This window comes from Poecilia mexicana, unplaced genomic scaffold (genome assembly GCF_051168715.1).
Source record: "Poecilia mexicana isolate PSO_F unplaced genomic scaffold, ASM5116871v1 scaffold_14, whole genome shotgun sequence".
In the NCBI taxonomy this organism is placed as follows: domain Eukaryota; kingdom Metazoa; phylum Chordata; class Actinopteri; order Cyprinodontiformes; family Poeciliidae; genus Poecilia; species Poecilia mexicana.
In genome coordinates, this window is record NW_028263383.1 from 9,348,157 (window position 1) to 9,366,376 (window position 18,220).

At 38.8% G+C, this 18,220-nt stretch overlaps 1 protein-coding gene across 1 annotated transcript in view; it reads right to left on the bottom strand.

The window, feature by feature from the left end:
- Positions 1-4,244: 4,244 nt before the first annotated feature.
- LOC106917145 (phosphatidylinositol-binding clathrin assembly protein-like) overlaps positions 4,245-18,220 on the bottom strand; it is a 28,121-nt gene continuing 14,145 nt past the window's right edge. Inside the window, exons 3-18 of the mRNA XM_014985895.2 lie at positions 18,062-18,137; positions 17,585-17,687; positions 17,381-17,474; positions 17,118-17,229; positions 16,213-16,319; positions 14,811-14,852; positions 12,094-12,179; positions 9,698-9,788; positions 9,111-9,244; positions 8,907-9,001; positions 7,946-8,059; positions 7,834-7,864; positions 7,054-7,195; positions 4,981-5,004; positions 4,647-4,703; positions 4,245-4,544 (exon numbers count right to left, since the gene is read on the bottom strand). Coding sequence (XP_014841381.2) covers positions 4,377-4,544; positions 4,647-4,703; positions 4,981-5,004; positions 7,054-7,195; positions 7,834-7,864; positions 7,946-8,059; positions 8,907-9,001; positions 9,111-9,244; positions 9,698-9,788; positions 12,094-12,179; positions 14,811-14,852; positions 16,213-16,319; positions 17,118-17,229; positions 17,381-17,474; positions 17,585-17,687; positions 18,062-18,137 — 1,476 coding nt within the window. The 3' untranslated portion in view covers positions 4,245-4,376. The remainder of the gene's footprint in view (positions 4,545-4,646; positions 4,704-4,980; positions 5,005-7,053; positions 7,196-7,833; positions 7,865-7,945; positions 8,060-8,906; positions 9,002-9,110; positions 9,245-9,697; positions 9,789-12,093; positions 12,180-14,810; positions 14,853-16,212; positions 16,320-17,117; positions 17,230-17,380; positions 17,475-17,584; positions 17,688-18,061; positions 18,138-18,220) is intronic.

Below are 18,220 nucleotides of genomic sequence, written 5' to 3' on the forward strand. Positions count from 1 at the left end.
TACCAACATGTCTCCTCTGACTGAAAGTACGAATCATTTTGAGTGGCCCAGTCAAAGTCCTGACTTGAATTTGAAACTATCTGAAGAGTAAAGGAGGGTAAAGATGCACTCCAAGATAAATTGCTAAAAAAACAAAACCCTGAAATGTCCAAAAAGTTGGCCAGCAATCTTTTAAGAGATATGTTATTTCCTATAGCTAAAAAAGTCTTTGCTGAAGGAAAACAATGTTAAACTCAATAGTTAATGCTATTTTCCTGATTTGCTTTGTCTTCATTGTTAAAAGCAAACTGAAAGCTTCCAGTGAATCATTTCTGGAAACCACTGCATTGTGGAAGATGACTGGGATTTTGGTATTTGATGGTAGACAGGACGACACCCAAACACTTTGAAACACCACATAACGTGAACCAGACCAAACACGTGTTACAGTACTTTGAACCACAAACCTCCCAAGATACTGCTGGCTTGATATGAAAAAGGAGCGAGCATTCAAACACACGTATTGAAAATAGCAACGCTTTAATAAAGAGCAATTTTTACAAGACTGCAATGTCTAGCTAGTTAGGTGGTAACCGGCATTGACATCCATGGCGTTTTAGAGATGCAGTCGTGGTAACTGGGTTTGAAGTTTGATGGGTTACTTGCAAGTTGCATTGATCCATGCGAGGCAACCTTCAAACAGTTACAGACCCTACATCGTAAAACAGCTGATGATGAATGTCAAGAGGTAAGTTTAAAAAAAAGAAGTCTCAATGAGCAAGTTCATTTTCCAAACACACCGGTAAGAGTGAGTTCACACTATGGTCATGCTTTTACCGGGCACACAAGCCAATAAAAAGACGACACATAATCATGCAAAAGAGACAGTTTAGTTTGTCTTTAGAAAATAAAAGAACCAAACCAAAAAAAAACAACAAATCCTTGGAGTTCTGATATCATCCATCCTTAGTGACCTTGGATAAGAAGCTGCGCTTTGATGATGACTTTGGTGCAAAAAATGTTCCTGTTTCAAAGAGGACAGACCCCGTCCTGTCCTCTTTTTTTCAATGAAGACACTCTTGGTATTGACCAGTTGTGATAGTTTACCCCTGACCCCTCCCACCCACCCTCTTCCACCTTGAGATGGACACAAAGAGCACAAACATCGACCCAAGCCCACCCGCCCATCCCTGGATGATGACACCTTCAAAAATACAACCATTCAAACACAGATACAGCAATAAATTGTCCAACATACAGTAAGTCATCCAATGGGGGCTTTGATCACGTTCACAGAGAGAGCACGGCTAAAAACACATGAACAGCATTACCTATATACAGTGGGGACACGGTAACAGTCAGATCCCAGGGTGGGTTGAGTCGTGGAGCTGAATAACTCACTGAATAAAGCTTTCAGCTGAAGAAGAAGGACAAACCACTGGAACAAGAATGATGGAGGAGTGTAACAACAGCTGAACTCGTCAAATAGGTGAAACCTCACAACATATGCCTGCTTGGTGATGATTTCTAACACAAGTCTCTGCTGGTAGTAGAGTCTTAGGTGCAGGGAGCCTGGTATCGGTTCATTTTTAACCTTTAATCACAGTACACTAACGTACTTTTGGTCTTCTCTGAAGATTTGGTTAGAAATAACCCGCCGTCTGAAGAGTTCAGTTTGACTGTACTCAGCAGGCGAACAATCCACCTACAGCTGATGTGTTGTACAGACTCAGACACTGTCACAAGAACACTCAATGCTAAGTTAGTACACACTACCATCTCGCTTAGAGACCCTCCATCTCTAACCGAGGAACATGACCCTGTTAATCTCTATGCGAAGGCATGTGCACACAAACACACAAAGTACATGTACATAGAACAGACACAATCAATAGAAAACGACTTCACCCCCAATCGATTATTGCCCCTTTTCACTGTACATCCCAGCAATGATTTTAAGGTTTTTGTGCAGCAGAGCATTGTTCCTTCTTCGAAGGTTTGTGCTATAAATATATGTATATATATATATCCTCAGACTGTGTCTGTCTTGACCTTGGATCTGCCAGAAAATCCACATTAGCGTTTAATGCCTCATTAAGGCTTCTCGTCTCGGGCTGTCTGGATTGATCTGTGCGCCATCACTGCAGGCGTTAGCAGGGTTGTGATCAGAAGACTTTACCCTCGGCCTCTTTCTGATGGTTGGGTGTTCACTGGACTTCTCGCAACGACCTTAAGCTGTCCTGTTTGTATACGATAAGACTTCATGAACCCAAGTCTTCTCGGTAAAGGATGCACAAAGACTGAAGTGCTTACCCCAAATCCAGTTTTTCTCAGGTGAACAAGACTTAAGATGTAACTAATTTAGGAGACAGAGAAAATTAAACAATTTCTGACTGGTTAGACTGAAAATCCCCTTCTATGTTTCACTATTAGAGCAGTACAGGTATACAAGAGAAGGTTAAAAAACAAGCAGGAAAAATGAAAAATAATTCTATACAGAGAAAACATGGACAAACAAATTACAGTGTTGAAGAAAGCTTCTAAACAGACTAAAGGTGTGAAAAAAGACAGTTAATGAGGTTTCACAATATCGCACAGTTGCAGAAGGGGAAACAAAGAAGGAAACAGTGTGTACAGTAAGTCCCCAAGTAGCAAAGTTAGTATGAGAGGTCTGTTTACATCCAAATGCAATAGCTGGGTCTGGCTCAGTGCTTTCATCGGTTAGTTCCAGTGCAGTAACACATTGGCACCCGGCAACATAGTCATGACATCAGGTACCAAAAGATAATTTACACACACACACACACAAAGTTCAAACTCTAAAGCGCTACGTCCATTTACAACCACACAGGCATACCCCAAAAAATCATTGTTTTACGCATTTAAGAACAAATGATCAAAGATGCTGCTCACTGAAATGTAGAAAAAAAGCTAACACCCGCAAGCATTCAAATCACTTGTGATTTCAAATGATGGTGACAAGCAATCAGGAACCAATCTTAACAAGATGCTAGAATCATCTAAGCAGAAACACACCCTTGGCAAAAGTTCACATTGAGTAAAGTGCCAGCAAATGATCGAATCAGAGAAAGAGATGTTTGCCCTCCAAGTTTGACTCAGATGTTGGATAGGGAGAGATGTGGGTAAGTTCCCATACTGGTTATTAACAGGAGGGGCGGCTCAGGAGAAGGTGAAGAACCTCCGTATAGCTGTCAGTCTCTGCTATGTCAGCATAGGCTGTGATTGCCATTAGAAGAGGCCAAACAAAGATAAGCTGGGCTGAACTGATGAGGAGGCTCCGATGCTCCATGGTTGTACTGGGTTAAAGACAGACAAATCAGTAGCCACATGGAGAATAGAGGGTGAAGTGACAATAAATTGACATCAGCATTTCATCTTCTATTAATCCTCCGCTCCGGTCCTCCAATCCCCTCGCCGTTCTTTCTTCCTCCTGCACTGGATTTGGTTCTGTATTTGTGTTTGCCATCAGCTCTTTCTTTTCCATCTTTCTCTTGCCTCTTCTCTTTCAGCTTTGCTGCTATGGTTACAACATCATCTCTACATGAAATGCATCTGCAGAAGGCAAAGAGGAGAAATGAGAGTAATTCAGTCCAACAAAACACCTCATCAGGCTTTCAGGCAACTATTGATATCGATAAACACATTCCTTGCTGCAGTGCCAGGAAAACGTGTAACATAACACATTTCTAAACATTTAGTCATTAGTCCCCATAAGCACTGCACCTGTTATTGCATCATTATAATAATGCATCACAGTTCTTGGTTTTTCAGGAGCTTGAATAAATATAAATTTTGTCGTACAAGCAAGGAATACAACATCAACATATATTCATGATCTGATTACTTTTATTTAACATGTAAATTAATTTAATAATTGTTCATATTGTTATTTAGTGAACCCCTAGTGTTTACATGCGTTAGGATGCTTCCACATAGTGAAAAAACTAATCTAGATTAATATTTGGTAGATTTGTGACAGTATATTTCATGATACTGAAATGATTTTGATACATTTATATCATAATGTAGCCTGAAACTGTAAAAACAGCATATTTCTTGCACCTTTGAAACCTTAAAACACCTGCAAACAACATCGTTATTGCAACATTGTACTTGAACTCAGTGCCCTTTGTAAGGCTAAAATATGTTTTCAAATTTGTTCTTTTTTATATGAGAGCCAGAGTTTAAATTTTTGTCAGAGGAAATTTCTAGATATGCTTTGGATGATGTTAAATTGCCTACAAGCTTATATTTCAGGGACTCTAAAGTAGCTCAACATATGCAGAGCATTTTTTGACATTATCAAGACAAGTCTTCTCCCTACATAATTTTTTTCTCTGCAGTCTCAGCCGCTTTGTGTCTCAGTAGTTGGTGGATTATGTTGCATTTACATCATTGCACTGGTGTTTCTGTGTCTGTGTTACCTGTGTACCCGGGATGGGTCCAAAGGGATTGGTGGGTCTCAGGACAGGCTGGTTGTACATGACAGGCTGTGGGGGAATCATGGGAACGCCTCCCATTTGATGACTCATCTGAGGAGGGAGCTGGTTAAAGCAGAGGTGACAACAAGTGGGTTGACAAGAGTTTTAGTATTTGTTTTTTTTTATGAACATGTTATTTCTGCAAGGTTCACAGTTATACTGTACCATTCCATACACAGGCACTTGGGGTGTCGTCATAGGAAAAGCCACTGGTGCTGGAGCCTACAGAGGGAAAAATAAAAAAAATCAATGCTGCTATTAGTTCTACAACTCTACATTCATATAAAAAGTAGAATATGCTTTCTGATGAAGCTCTTTAGTATTTAGCAGGTATTTACTTTTTTTTTTTTTATATATAAAAAAGTGTGCCATGACTCTGTAATACTCTCATCTTAAATGTCATGTTTTCACTTGAAGAAAATCATCATAAATATCAGGAATAAAGGAAAACAACAGTAAGATGGAGTTGATGTTACGGTGAAGTGTTGATTAAACTTACATATCCTGTATAGATCATCCCATTCTGTTGAGTTAGAGAGAAAAAAAGAGAAAATGTTGAATTCTGGCCCTTGTGCTCAAAGCTAAACTTGTGTCACTTCTTAAAATGTCCAAAAGTGCAGAAACCAGACCGTTGTCCATTACTCATGATAAAATCACTTCCACTTTGTATTCAGGTCTTGCCTCAGACTTTCTGAACCATTTCCTTACAAAACGAGCAGTTTGAGTAAAGAGGCTATCCGGTCCAAAAATTATGAAGATGAAACCAGATTGAATGGAAAAGACAGGGAGATAATAACTTGACGCACAAAGGCCAAAGATGGATAAGTGATGGTGTCCTTGAAGGTTCAAGGCTCTGTCGAGAAGTAATTTCTGCTACTTATATTAAGAAAAAGTGGTAATACTTACTCAAGTATGCAGATGGTTGGGACTGTTCAGTGTGTATCATTAAATGAAATATTAGTAATGCAGTCAAATAAAATTTATTTTTAAGATTTACTGTGTACCTGTAATATTTATTTTCCTGTGTCATAATCCTTAAAAGACAAAACGTAAGCAGAAATATTAGCCGTGTGGAAACGTTTTTGTCCATTCAGATTAAAGTTTTATTATGGCAGATTCTACATGTATTTGAAAAAAATAAATAAATAGAGTGGATAATCTGAAACATTTTTGATTGAGTCAATTTTCTTGCATCATAGTCTCAGTGTAAACTCCTCTACAGCTGCTTTTTTTCTGTTGGAGGATTTTAAATGAAAGACTCAATGTCTGTGGAGGCAGGCGGAGTAAAGTCTTTGCAAAGTAATACTTTGGGGATAAAAACCTTTTATGACAGATTGTTTTAAATAATTTATGTTCTGAGGCACAAATAAAATAAGCCACAACTTGAATCATTTAAATATAAAAGAAAAAGTTGAGTTTCGTAACATTATGTCTGATTTAATTTATTAAACATCTGCTAATGTTGCATATTTTCTCTGGGTTTGGGGTAATTATAACTCTGTTTCAAAATGTAACTTTAACGTCTCTTTTGTTTCTTTTTCTCTGGGAAACGTGTGTGAAATTAAATCTGGGTTGGTGAAATTGATCTAAAAATCCATTTGCACCTTTTCGCAGAAGTTGGTAGAGTGTGACGCTCTATAAGTTTTACAGAGAGTGAAGATGATGTGAAAGAGACATCAATCATCATATAACTGTTGAAAGTCAGTTTTTATCTTTGAAAATTGATTATGGTTGCAGTTTCTACTTCTTATTGATGTTTTAGATTGTAACTTCTGCGATTAAGAATTTCAGATTGATGCTTTATTGGTCTGATTTTACTGTTTTACTGTTGCTGCCTCTTCCAATGCAGCGGTACTGATGTCTCTAAAGATAAAACCACGTTTAATTAAGTAGAAGCAATAACTAATGTTGCAGCGTTAAAACTGAGTTATACTAGCTCTAGCTAATGTTTTTTTATTAACACTGATTAAGTAAGTGCACAGTTCTCTTTTGCAATGGAAATGCAAAAAACAAAAGTCCCAGGGGCAATTTAAAGTTCTTGATAAAGAAGTTTAACAGTTTGGCTCATTGGAAACATGCAAAACAATCATAATGCCAAACTAGAGACTCTGGATTGGGGCTCTCTAACCTTTACAAACAAAAGACCTATTTTTGTCCTCAGTCCAATCAAAATTAGCTAGAACTGCTAACCTTTTTTTTTTTAAAAAGCAACTTATAATTTTCCATTTTCAATAAATAAATGTGTGGTCATTTAAGAGTATCACAATTTCATATCTATTTTTACAAATGGAGAAAAACAAAACATATGCTGCAGCTGTTGCTATAAATTCTGTTATATTGACTTTTTTTTCAAAGCTTAGAATGCATAGACATACTAATCTAGATATGTCATTCGTCCTCCCTAATTCATGCTGGTTGATTTTGCAGAAATTGATGGTTGGAACTGAATATTACCAACGAAACCAACACATAATAACTGCCTGACTAGTTCTGTCTTGCTGAGCATTTTTGGATAAAATCACCAAGCTGAAATTTGAGAACAATGAGCGAAAGTGAACAAAGCTCTGGTTACCATCTGAGGGACGGGCATGGGTGCAGGCGCCATGGGATGGGTCGCGTGAGTCCAGTTGGTGTTGGTGCACATCGTCTTTGACTGCCAGCCGCTCCCTCCTGTGGGTTTCTTCTCCACCAGCTGGCTCCACTGGAACTCTGGCCTGATGCAGAAACACACACAGAACAGCAATTTACATACAAAAAATGAATTTCAAAACGTCACAATGTCATTGGAAAGTTAATCAATTAAAAAAGTCAAACTCAGATATCATATAGATTCATTAAGTATGTTTCAAATATTTATTCAAGATGATTTTGATGAGTTACAGTTAATGCAAACCCATCCAGTAATAGACTTCATGTTATATTATGGCCTCCATCATTGGTGCCCAACATGCAGAAGAGCTGAAGGGCTTTAGTCAAAAAACTGAGCCACAGGCTGATTCGCTCCATGTTACACCGCACTGATGCAGTAATTCATACAAAACAAGAAAATAAGTGCTGGTACTTACTGTGCACTGCATGGACTCAAAAGTCTGTAGGCCCAAATTGTTGTAATAAAAAAAAAATTCTTTCTATAAAATTCAACCTTTCTGAATAACTATATATTAGGTTTTCACTAGCTGTAAGCAATAATCATTCAAAGTTAAAGAAACAGACTTGAAATATGGTACTCTGCAAATTAATCAAATTTGAATTTTACTTTGAAAAGTTAGTTACAGAAATAAATATTTATATAACGATTCTCTAATTATTGAGATGTACCGAAAACCTTTTGGTTACGGGTTAGCTCACTCACTTTTTAGCCGGTGTGCCCCCAAACTGTAGGTCTAAGAGAAGAAACACAAATTACATGAAGTGGAGTAACTAGAGAAGAAAACATGGCAGCAATAATGATTGATTTTACTTACTTCCAACCAAGTTTGCTAATGAAGCGTCCAAATCATTGGGCAACATTTTACCAGAGTGCAACGGAGCTCCAGGACTGTGAATCTGAGTTGGTGGGGACGGCTTTAACAGGTCTCCTGACATCCAAAAAATGAAAAAAGGAGAGAAGAGAGCAAAAGAGTACAAGACATGAGGCTAGAGTCAGTTAGGTTCCATCTGGTTATTGTTTATCTTTAAGCAAATGGGAAACTAAAAGGCACAATTTTACAACATTGACTGTTCATTTGTGTGCAGGCTTGTGGCTCATAATAGCTACATGTAAACTATCAAGACCAAAATCAAGAAATATGTTTTAAAATAATCTGAAAGTGCAAAAACAAGAGCAGAGCAGGTGAGAACGCAACCAGAGGTTTGCAGAACGATAACAAATGAGAAAGCAAACATAACATAATGTCTGCCTAAAAGAAAAGTAAGGAAAGCAAAGTGGTAAACATTATTATATGATTCATCAAGTGAAGAGAAGGATAGAAATGTCTGGGAGCAACAGGGTGGAGACCTAACAAACAGGCATTAATGGAGGGATTTAAAAGTGCCTTGATGGAACCAGTCTGACTGAAATTCACCACATTAGTGAGAAATGACCACTTGTGACAAAAACGGTACTTTGGAACACTAAAATTCAGGCAATATATCACATTTTTGCTCTGAGACATGCAAACAGACATTTAACAATGCTTCATTGCACATTGCAGATCCAGAAGTCACATCATCCATAAATGGTACTCAAATCTGATTTTAAGAGAGGCAAGGCTAAAAGGATTTTCAGTTGTCCAAAAGTGTTTTAAAATAGTTGATCTGCTCTGAAGAACAACAGAAAGTATTTCTTCTTATTTCAATATTCATAGGCCTTATGTTCTTTACTCTGCCTGTAACAGCATTCTCTGCTACATGTTTGTAAGAGTTTGGCTGTTTGTGCGGTCCTACCTCCCCAGGCATTGTTGTTGGGCACAGTGTGTGTGGTCTGGATGGGGGTGAAGCTGGGCTGCAGGGTGAACAGCTCACTGGTCAGGTTTGGCACACTAAAAACAAAGAAAAGGGAAGATTTACATCTCAGGCTTTTAATGTAATTTACAACAGAGGCTGGGCAGTCTGAATTATGGTAAGAGAGTAAGATGAAGTTGGACTCACTGGTTATTGATGGGTACACTGGGAGAGTTTGAGAAGAGATCCGTGGCCCCGCCGCTGCTGTTGGCACTGCCCACCGACTGGGTGCTGGGTGAAACAGTGGGCGTCTGAATGTCGATCACTTTGTTTCCGTCGTCCTGCATGGAAAGCAGCAGAAAATTATGCATGTTTTTTTTTTTATTTGTGTCCTGCTTGTTAAAATATTAATATTTATCACTTGGGGGGAAAAATTATGACCTCATTGTTTTATTTGAAGAAAGAATGTGCTGCAAAACTGCCTTATTTACACTCTCCCTTTCCTTCTATTCACTGTGCACTTCTTTATGTCATGGGCTGGCGGCCAGACAGGCAGTTTATTTCATTGCACTGCAGAATTAATGCACAAGCCTATTCAACTCTAACAACACTGTGGAGCACAAAGAGACTTGACGTATGGATTTCTTCACAGTTCACTCACATTTTAGGAGGATTTTTTCCTAAAACACCAATAAAATCTATGCACACAATCTCATTGTGGTGTAACCATGCATCGTTTTCACTCATTTTAGCTGCAGAAAGGTGTCATTTAAGGTGGATTGTCAAGGTCTCACCTTGTGCTGCTGCAGCCGGTTGTCCTCTGTCTTGTCATCCATGCGGCTGAGAGAGATACCGGTGCTGGAGAGAGACGACACTGTGCTGGATCTGGTAGTGAGATACATTATTTACCCTCCTTGTTTAAAAAGAAGCCATGCTTAATCTCTTCATGTTGCCTTGATCTTTTACCAAGACTCACATAAAACTAATTTTGTAACTTTCCTGCTGCCTGCTAAAGACCACAAAATTTTTGCAGCCAAGTGCAATTATGTTAACCATAAGTGCAATTAAAGGACAGATGAATGCGTCAGCCAGTTGATGAGGCCAATAAATTTGCAATACCACTGTGAAAAGCGGCATCAGCAGTTATTTCACTGCATCAGCTGCTGATTATCTCAAATGGCTCAAAAACCATTGATGAGTGTAATAGATTGCCATCAGACATTAGTGGTATCAGCCATTATCAATCACTAATACAGACAAATTTTTCCACAGGGTGTGCAATTCAGAGCTTTTCATCCAGAATGGATCGGGTTCAGTAAGATTAGGTGGAAGAGCTGCGGAGACCTGTGGCTCAACTCTTCACGTTCTGCAGAGAGAATTAAGTCTGATGATACATATTTGAGATGTAAATAATTAACATATTTCCTGCTGGCTGAATGAACAACAACAGTGACGATGTCTCGTTGGTCCAGATCAATGTCATTTTAATTTATTGCGTTAGACATTATTTAAAATGCATTTTCCCCAAACATGACTAAATCATACATTGAAGTAGTGGAGCACAAACATAATAAAATGTACTGAGATGAAAACATTTCAAAATACATAAATATTACCACATAATAATCACTATATCTGTACAGAAAAGGAATGAAAAGAAGAGCTAGTATTTTCATATCCCGACATTAATTCATTCATACCGTATAAAACAATAACTGTAAATCTGGTTCATTGGAAAATTAGGAATACGTTGCTTGATTCTCCTGAATTGAAAACTGAATCAAACTGCTTTAAAGTTTAATTTAAGCTAACCGTATTTCTGTCTGTTCTTATTAGATTGTTTTGTGCTCTAAACAGTTAAGATTAAAAAAAAATTCAGCTTCTTGACAGATCTTAAGACATATTTAATCAGACCAATGTATTCTTATGATCTGTAGTAATATTGTTGTGATCTGTGTTTTTCTGTGCAGTTATTTTGAGATTTTCTGTGTTTAGTCCTGTTTCCCTGAGTCTCTGTCCTGTCCTCCCTGTTGATTGATCCCAGCCGTGTCTAGTTTCCTGATTACCCTCCTCATGTATTTAAGTCCACCTGTTGTCTTTGTCTCTTGTCGGCTCCTCGTCTAACATCATTCAGTCCTCGTCTGTTTGCTCCCAGTGCGTCGTGTGATTTTGAGTATGTTTCCCGTATTCATTATTAAATCATCTTCTTTATGACATCCTGGGCCCACGAGCGTTTTCCTCACCACCTCCAACAACCACTCCATGACAAATATTAGCATTTTGTAATCTATGAATAGAATCTGATTGAATATTTGCAGCGGGAGCTAAATATTATGGCAATGGTAATAAAGTCTTCTAAAGGCAAAGATTTTGAGTTTGTCACCAAAGATAACCTGTTGAAATTCCACATCAAATAAAACAAATGAACTAATGTTTGTTTTTTCTTTTTCAAAATTGATACTCATTTGATGTTGTTTTGTTAACTTGGTCTAATTTCATCACAAAACCAAACTTCTTGGTCAAATGACAATCATTTTAAATCTAAATCTGCCAGTGATTTTATAAGTTTTAGTATTAATTGCAGTCCTAAATTCAGCAAAGCCTTTAAACTGTAATGTTTCAAGAAAAGACCAGTGAAGTTCACCACTGCTTCATGTTGTCAGACAAAAGAGATGAACGTGATTTCTTTATTCTAAAAGTTAAAGAAGTTATGGTATCCGGGCGTCTCCAGTCTCGCTGAACTCACCTTTCTACAGAATATAATGAATCCCAATAAATGTCCAACTTAACCTAAAGGAGTTGATACGTTTTCTCATGTAGAGCCAGGTTGATTGCGAAAGCTTTTTTTTCTAATAATAAAATCAGGAAATCTTTAATAAATTCCATCTTGAAACACCCAGATTTTCCTTTTCTAAATTAATAAAACATTAAAGCTGATTATGTTTGGATGAGATTTCCAACTAGATCAGTTTGCTCTTGTTCTGTTGTTGATTTTGAAACAAGTACAGTCACTGCATTTGCTTGAAATCCTGTTGATTGCAGCATTTCTAGTTGCAGACCAACAAACCAAGCAAATAGTGGTGGTAGTAGGTTTAGCAGAGCAGAGCAGCAGCATCAAAGATAGATTTAAAGTAAGACAAAGTGGCTGGTGTAGGAGGCCTGACTTGTTTTATTCCCCATTTGATCATACCTGCTGGCAGTAGACAGGTCTTTGAGCTTCCTGCCCTCCAGGGAAGCGAGATGCTGCTCCAAAGCCTCCAGGAGGGAGCTGGGAGCCTGAGAAGGGTGAGGGAGGGAGGGATATATGCAGTTAAGGAGAAAACATTAGAATCACAGCCAGGAAGACAAAGTGGGGTAAAAAGCTCTCTTTCACCACCCCGTCTCCTCAATTGTATCTCTCATACACATAAAAAGCAGCAGCGAAATTAAACACCGACCTCAGATTCATGTGCTACTCTACGACAGCATGTTTGTTCTGCTTTTGCATTTGGTTTCATCAGGTTTGGTTGACCGGCATGCACACATTAGCTGTTGGATCATGCAAGCAAGTCCGCAGCAGGACTGACAAAATCGGGACAGAGCAGAGCGTCATCGCTGAACGGCTTCAGAGAAGAAACTCAACGGACTCGTCTCTGAACCATCTAATGAGCCCATGCAGAGGCCAGCAGTCCACATACGCCCTCTCGAAAGGACACACACACACACACACACTTACACCCGCGCAGAAAATCACCACCCAAAAGAGTTAACTCATGGACTCCATTTCTGGGGTCAAAGCCCTGTCAATGCATGATTCATTTGTTTTGGAGACTTTAGTCAATTAGTCAAATAATCAGAAGAAAGCAAATTTCTGGAAACCAAGACAGTTAACTCCATCAAATGTAAAGATCTGATGAAAAACCAGGTATGCACATTGAGCAGCTGGCCAGCACTCTTAACTGGAAAGCAAATAAAATGATGAATGAGTTTATTTGGACCACATGTGATACCACAGTTCTCACGCAGAGCTTTACATTTCAGCATCACAGAAACACAGCGCAGACACAACAGGCAAAGAAAAGTCTTCTCATATACTTATTTCAAAGGGGGAAAGAGAGTAAAATGCCATTTCTGCATATCCTTTGTCATAGAAATCTAGAATATGCTAAAAGTTTAAAAACAAAACATAACTACAGCTCAGTAAAAGGCACGCTCCACTATGTTGTTGAATAAGGGCATATAAGGTCTTCATAAGCACTACAAGTTTGTTATTTTTTTTAATAAACCCTTTTCAGTTATTTTTAACTTGATTTTGTCAAAATGTAAACAATCAAATATGCGTCCACTGAAAAGAAGAAGCTGCGTTGAAGTCCTTCAGGATGTTATGCAGTACTTATGATGGCATTATGTACACCTATCCAAGTCATATTTGCAGAAACCTAATTACCATTCGCTGCTCTCCCCACAGCTAAGGAAAAGGGACAGAAATATTTTTGTGAACAAAATGTTCTGAGCTGTGCTCTCATTGGGACAAAGCTCGTGTTCACAGTTCAGTTACCCTGTTTGCATAATAAGCCTTTAATAAATAGAGAGGCCTTGGATTTTACATTGAAAAGGCTAATGGAATAAAAGTGACAAACTCTACAATGCCTTGCAAAGTATTCCTGCTGCTTGAACTTTTTCAAGTTTTGTGGTGTTGAAACCACAAACTCCAGCCTCTTTTCTTTGGTATTTTATGTGGCAGACAAACGCAGGATTCATAGTTTGCAATGTGTTTTCTACAAATAAAAATCTGGAAAATGTAATTTTTCAAAGAGTATGTCTTTGAGCATCAAATTTAAAGTCTTGCTACACATCCTTGTCTGTTGACTGGACCAAAAATGAACACAATTAATTACACTGCAGCTCTGTCTCCATGTTTTGCTGGCCTGCTCTAATCTCAAGTCTTTTTGAACCTCAAACAGGACTTTCCTGTATTGTATCCCACCAATGTTCCCAGAAACCCTGAACAACTTCTATGTCCCTGCTGAAGAAATACATGTTTTATGTTTTATGGTCAAGCTTGTTTGCACACATTTCCTCCACATGGGTTGTGGAAACCTGCACAGCTTCATTCATTGCTGTAAGATGCTTAGAGCTCAGAATATTGACTTTAAAACAAACTATCTGCGTTAAACTTCTCCACAACCTTCTGTCTGACCTGATTCTGATTCTTACCCAAAACTATCTAACAAACCTCTGAGGCTTTTGCAGAATATCGGACTTTTTTTAGTTAAAACTGCAGGTGCACTAGATGTCTTTTGTAGCATCAGTGGAAGATGGGCTACATAGAAAAGTATGGCACAGTTTTCGGATGTTTCCTTTTCCTGTCACTTCACAATTATCTGCTTTGTGTTGGTCTGCCACATAGAATCAAGATAAAATGGACAAACGTTTGTTGTTATAACGCGACAAGATGTAAAAAAGTTAAAGTGTTAATGCTTCTGCAAGGCACTGTATGATCCTGTCATAACCATCTAAACTAAATCTTCACATAATGCTAAAAAGTGTTATTACCCCGCTGCTTAAATTCTTTTACAAAATTCTTACCTCTGAGCAAAATTTGTTCTGAAATGATTCAGATAAGAAAAAAAAAACATGAAATCCTTCAGGTAACAATTGCAGAAATAAAATATTGCTTCAAAGCTACTGCAGGTTTATGTTTATTGTCTCCTCTCTATTCTAGACTCAAACTGAAAGAGAGGCAAAGCAAAGGATTCAAGGAGAGTGAAGAAGAGAGGAAGAAGACGGGGCAGCTGCAGTGTGGGGAGGTCTGTAGGGTGAGTAGGGAACGGGAGCTTAAAGAATGAAGCATTATGAGACTCACTGGACGGATTTATAAACTAGTTGACTGGCTGGTTGATTGACTGAGATGAGATGTAGACTGACCTGTGTGAGATCGGGGCTGTCGCCCTGATCTATCCCAACTCGCTGTGTCACAAAAAAGGGAAGGGGGAGGGGAGGGAGGAGGGAGGCAAAATGAAAATAAACCAAATGTCGTACTGAAACAAGAAATAAACCAAAAACAAAACCCAACAGACCATAGAGTTGGAAAAAGAAAAGGGAAGAGGCACGTGAAGGAGGAAGAGGAGGAGGAGGAGGGAGAAAGAAGAATCAAACCCAAGCATTCATTACTTCATGCAGTGGCTGGAAAAGAAAACAAACAAAAGACAACAGAGGAGGAGGGGAGGAGGGCACGTGCACACACACACAAACACCTATATATACATAAACTGTACATATACAGAGTACATGAGCACGCACACACACTGAAATCTGGAGACTGGTTGGAAATGAATGCGGAGCACATCGACTGACTGAACAGGCGGAGAGAGAGGGAGGACAACAGGTCAAAACATCCAAAAAGGAAGACACTCAACTAATGTTGACTTTGAACAGAAGGAAAGGGGGAGGGACACGGATGACACACAAAACAGACAAACACATTTTGTTAGACAGATAAAATGAATGGGTCCTTAAAGTCAACGTTAGTTTGCTTTTTTTTATATATTCCTTCTTTCTTTCTCTCTTTTTTTCTTTGGATCAAGCGGCTGCACCCCAAACCTTCTTCCAAATGGGAACGAAATCAAGCAGTGAGAAAGCCTTTGAAGATGACGCATGGCGAAGTGCTACGCAGTCTGCAGAGGATAAAACTATTTATATTCACTGTGAAGTCTGGCACAAGCTGCTCACTGGATAACAGCCATCAAATACAAAAGATATTTCTTTTTTTGTTTTTACTAGGAGGAGGAATAAGGGACAGAGATAGTGGTAGAAAAGAGCTTGCTTGGGCATGCAGTGCAGGCATGTGAGCAGGCAGCACACAAGGAGTCCCTCAGTTGGAAAGCTGTACATGAGTGGCCCTCTGAGAGACTAAGACTCAACCATTAATGTCTGTCTTGGTGACACCCAATCCCCAGTTCAGGGCAAGGGAGACTGTGAGAAACAGGAGAATATCTAGATGCAGAGAGAGATTTGAGAATTGAGTAAGAGAGAAGCCCCGAAGACGCTGATCTGCGGTCCGTTTGGGTAAATATTGACCGCAGATCAGACTCTTGGGGGTGACAGAAGTCTGGAACAAATCTCAACAGTTTTATGCTGTGTTTTGTGGACAATTTCATTTTTTTATTTTTGTCATGGGAGAAGATGTAAAAAAAAGACAAAAAAAAAAACAATAAAGCACATTTGGTGGATTTATAGAAATCTAGATGAGAGGGGCTGCTGAGGTTTGCTCCAAACCGATGTTCCCATCGTCTCCAGGTTAGCACAGAGCGGCATAAACAAACGGTACCTCAGCCACTTTGAGGAACTCGGACAGTTTTGTCATCCTGTTCAGGAAGTTTTTGTAGATCTCCAATGCCTCTTTGCACTGATTCTTCTTCATGTCAAAGTATTTCTCTGTCAGACAGACAAAAAAAACAAAACACAAGAAAAAAGTAGAAGGTATCCATCTCCGCCCGGTTATAGATGTTTTATCAAGCAACACTTCATATTTTATTGGGTTTATGTTTTCAGACAGTGGGCTATATAATTGTGAAGTGAATTGAAAATGGCTCATGGTTTTCAACTTTTTGCACAAATGAAGATCTGAACAGATGTGTTGTGCTCTGAGTCAATACTTTGTAGAACCACCTGTAGCTACAATCACACCCACTAGTTGTAAACATCTAGAGATCGAAAATGTTGCTCATCTAAAGCATCAGTGATGATCATTATTATCATGGTAGGGATTTGAAGGTCCTTGATTTGTGCTGTCAAAGTCAAAGAGGCTGAATGCAAATGTAGGACACACTTTTCAGATTTTTCTTTAGAGAACCATGTATCTGTTTCTTTCCACTTTTGTTGGTCTGCCATAAAATTCAAATAAATTACTCTGAAAGCCAAATAAATGCCATAAAATATTCAAAACAAATGGTGATGATAACTAACAAGAATAAAGGAATGACCAAATTGAGGAAACACAATAGAGAACTTTCAAAGTTTGGTTTTAGGATTATTTTTGTTGGTTAACTTTAGTTTTTTTGGGGGAAAAAGTGGAAAGGAAATGGGAGTTGTTTACAACGTATATGCAAAATGTTTTATAATAACGCTCTTAATCAAAGGTTTGAATTGAATTTTAGATGAAAGTTGCAAATAAATTGATTGGCTAAGAAGAATCTCATCAAACTAAATTAATTATGTGTTTTGTTGACTTACCCAACATGTTGATGACTCCCTCGTTGTAGGCAGCAAACAACCGTATGGAGTCCTTGAACAGCAGCATGAACGCTGTGTTGATCACGCCATTGGTCAGTTCGTTGGAGTTTGGCTGTAGAACAGGAGGAAGGAAAATCAAAGCATTCACACTCAAAGAGTTTCAATACAAATGCAAATTACACTTCAGGCTTATGATTTTAATGCGACAGGATGTGAAAAAGATGAAGGGCTGGGGATGTTTCCACAAGCCGCTGTTCACAAACCTGAAAATCTAGCAGTGCGTCCAGCTGGTTCTGTATGATGGGCAAAGTCTTGATCAGCTTCTCTGTGTTCATGGTGCGCATCACACCCTCAGCCCTGAAACACACACACACACACACACACACACACACACAGAAATGGTGAACAAAAGAGGAAGGCATACATGCGCTGCGTGCGCCATCAGTTTGTTTGTGCAGGAGGTGTACCCTCTTTTCATCTTGGTGAAGTCCACTGCGGCTAGTCTATAAGACATGGATTTTTCATTCAGGTATCGGCTGTAGCGTCTGATGAAGGTTGACATGTTGTATCCTGGAGAGAAAAGCATTAGAGACCGATTACATCTTATTGACGTCCCATAATACCTTCTTATTTTCATTTTTGCACCGCCTTCTACTTCACCTGTAAAACCAGCTCTTGCTTTTTTCTGCTTTAGACTTATTCACTTTCTTTTTTAGCTTCTGACTATGTAATCACACATTGGGCATTGTTTCAGCTTTCAGCAAAATTCAGCACCTTCCTGTATCAAACAAAGAGCTCCTTTTTCAGCCCCAGATCTTTTGAAATCGTCTCTGAATACTGGCGTATTGATGGTGAAACAGAGCCAGGGAGAGTCCGACAGAAAGCTGTTTTGTCAGGCATGCAGCACTGCTGAGTCTACAAACAGTCAAATGGCATTAAATCACCTTGTAGTGCAGCCTTATCTAGAAAGTTGTTGAGGTTGAAGAGCGTGTTTCTGGAGGCAAGGTACTGCATCAATCTCTGATGGAGGAAAAACAGACAAAACAAAGAGGACAAAGTTAGTGATTTATGTCGTCCCGCTGCCTGGCAGTAGAGAGGTATGT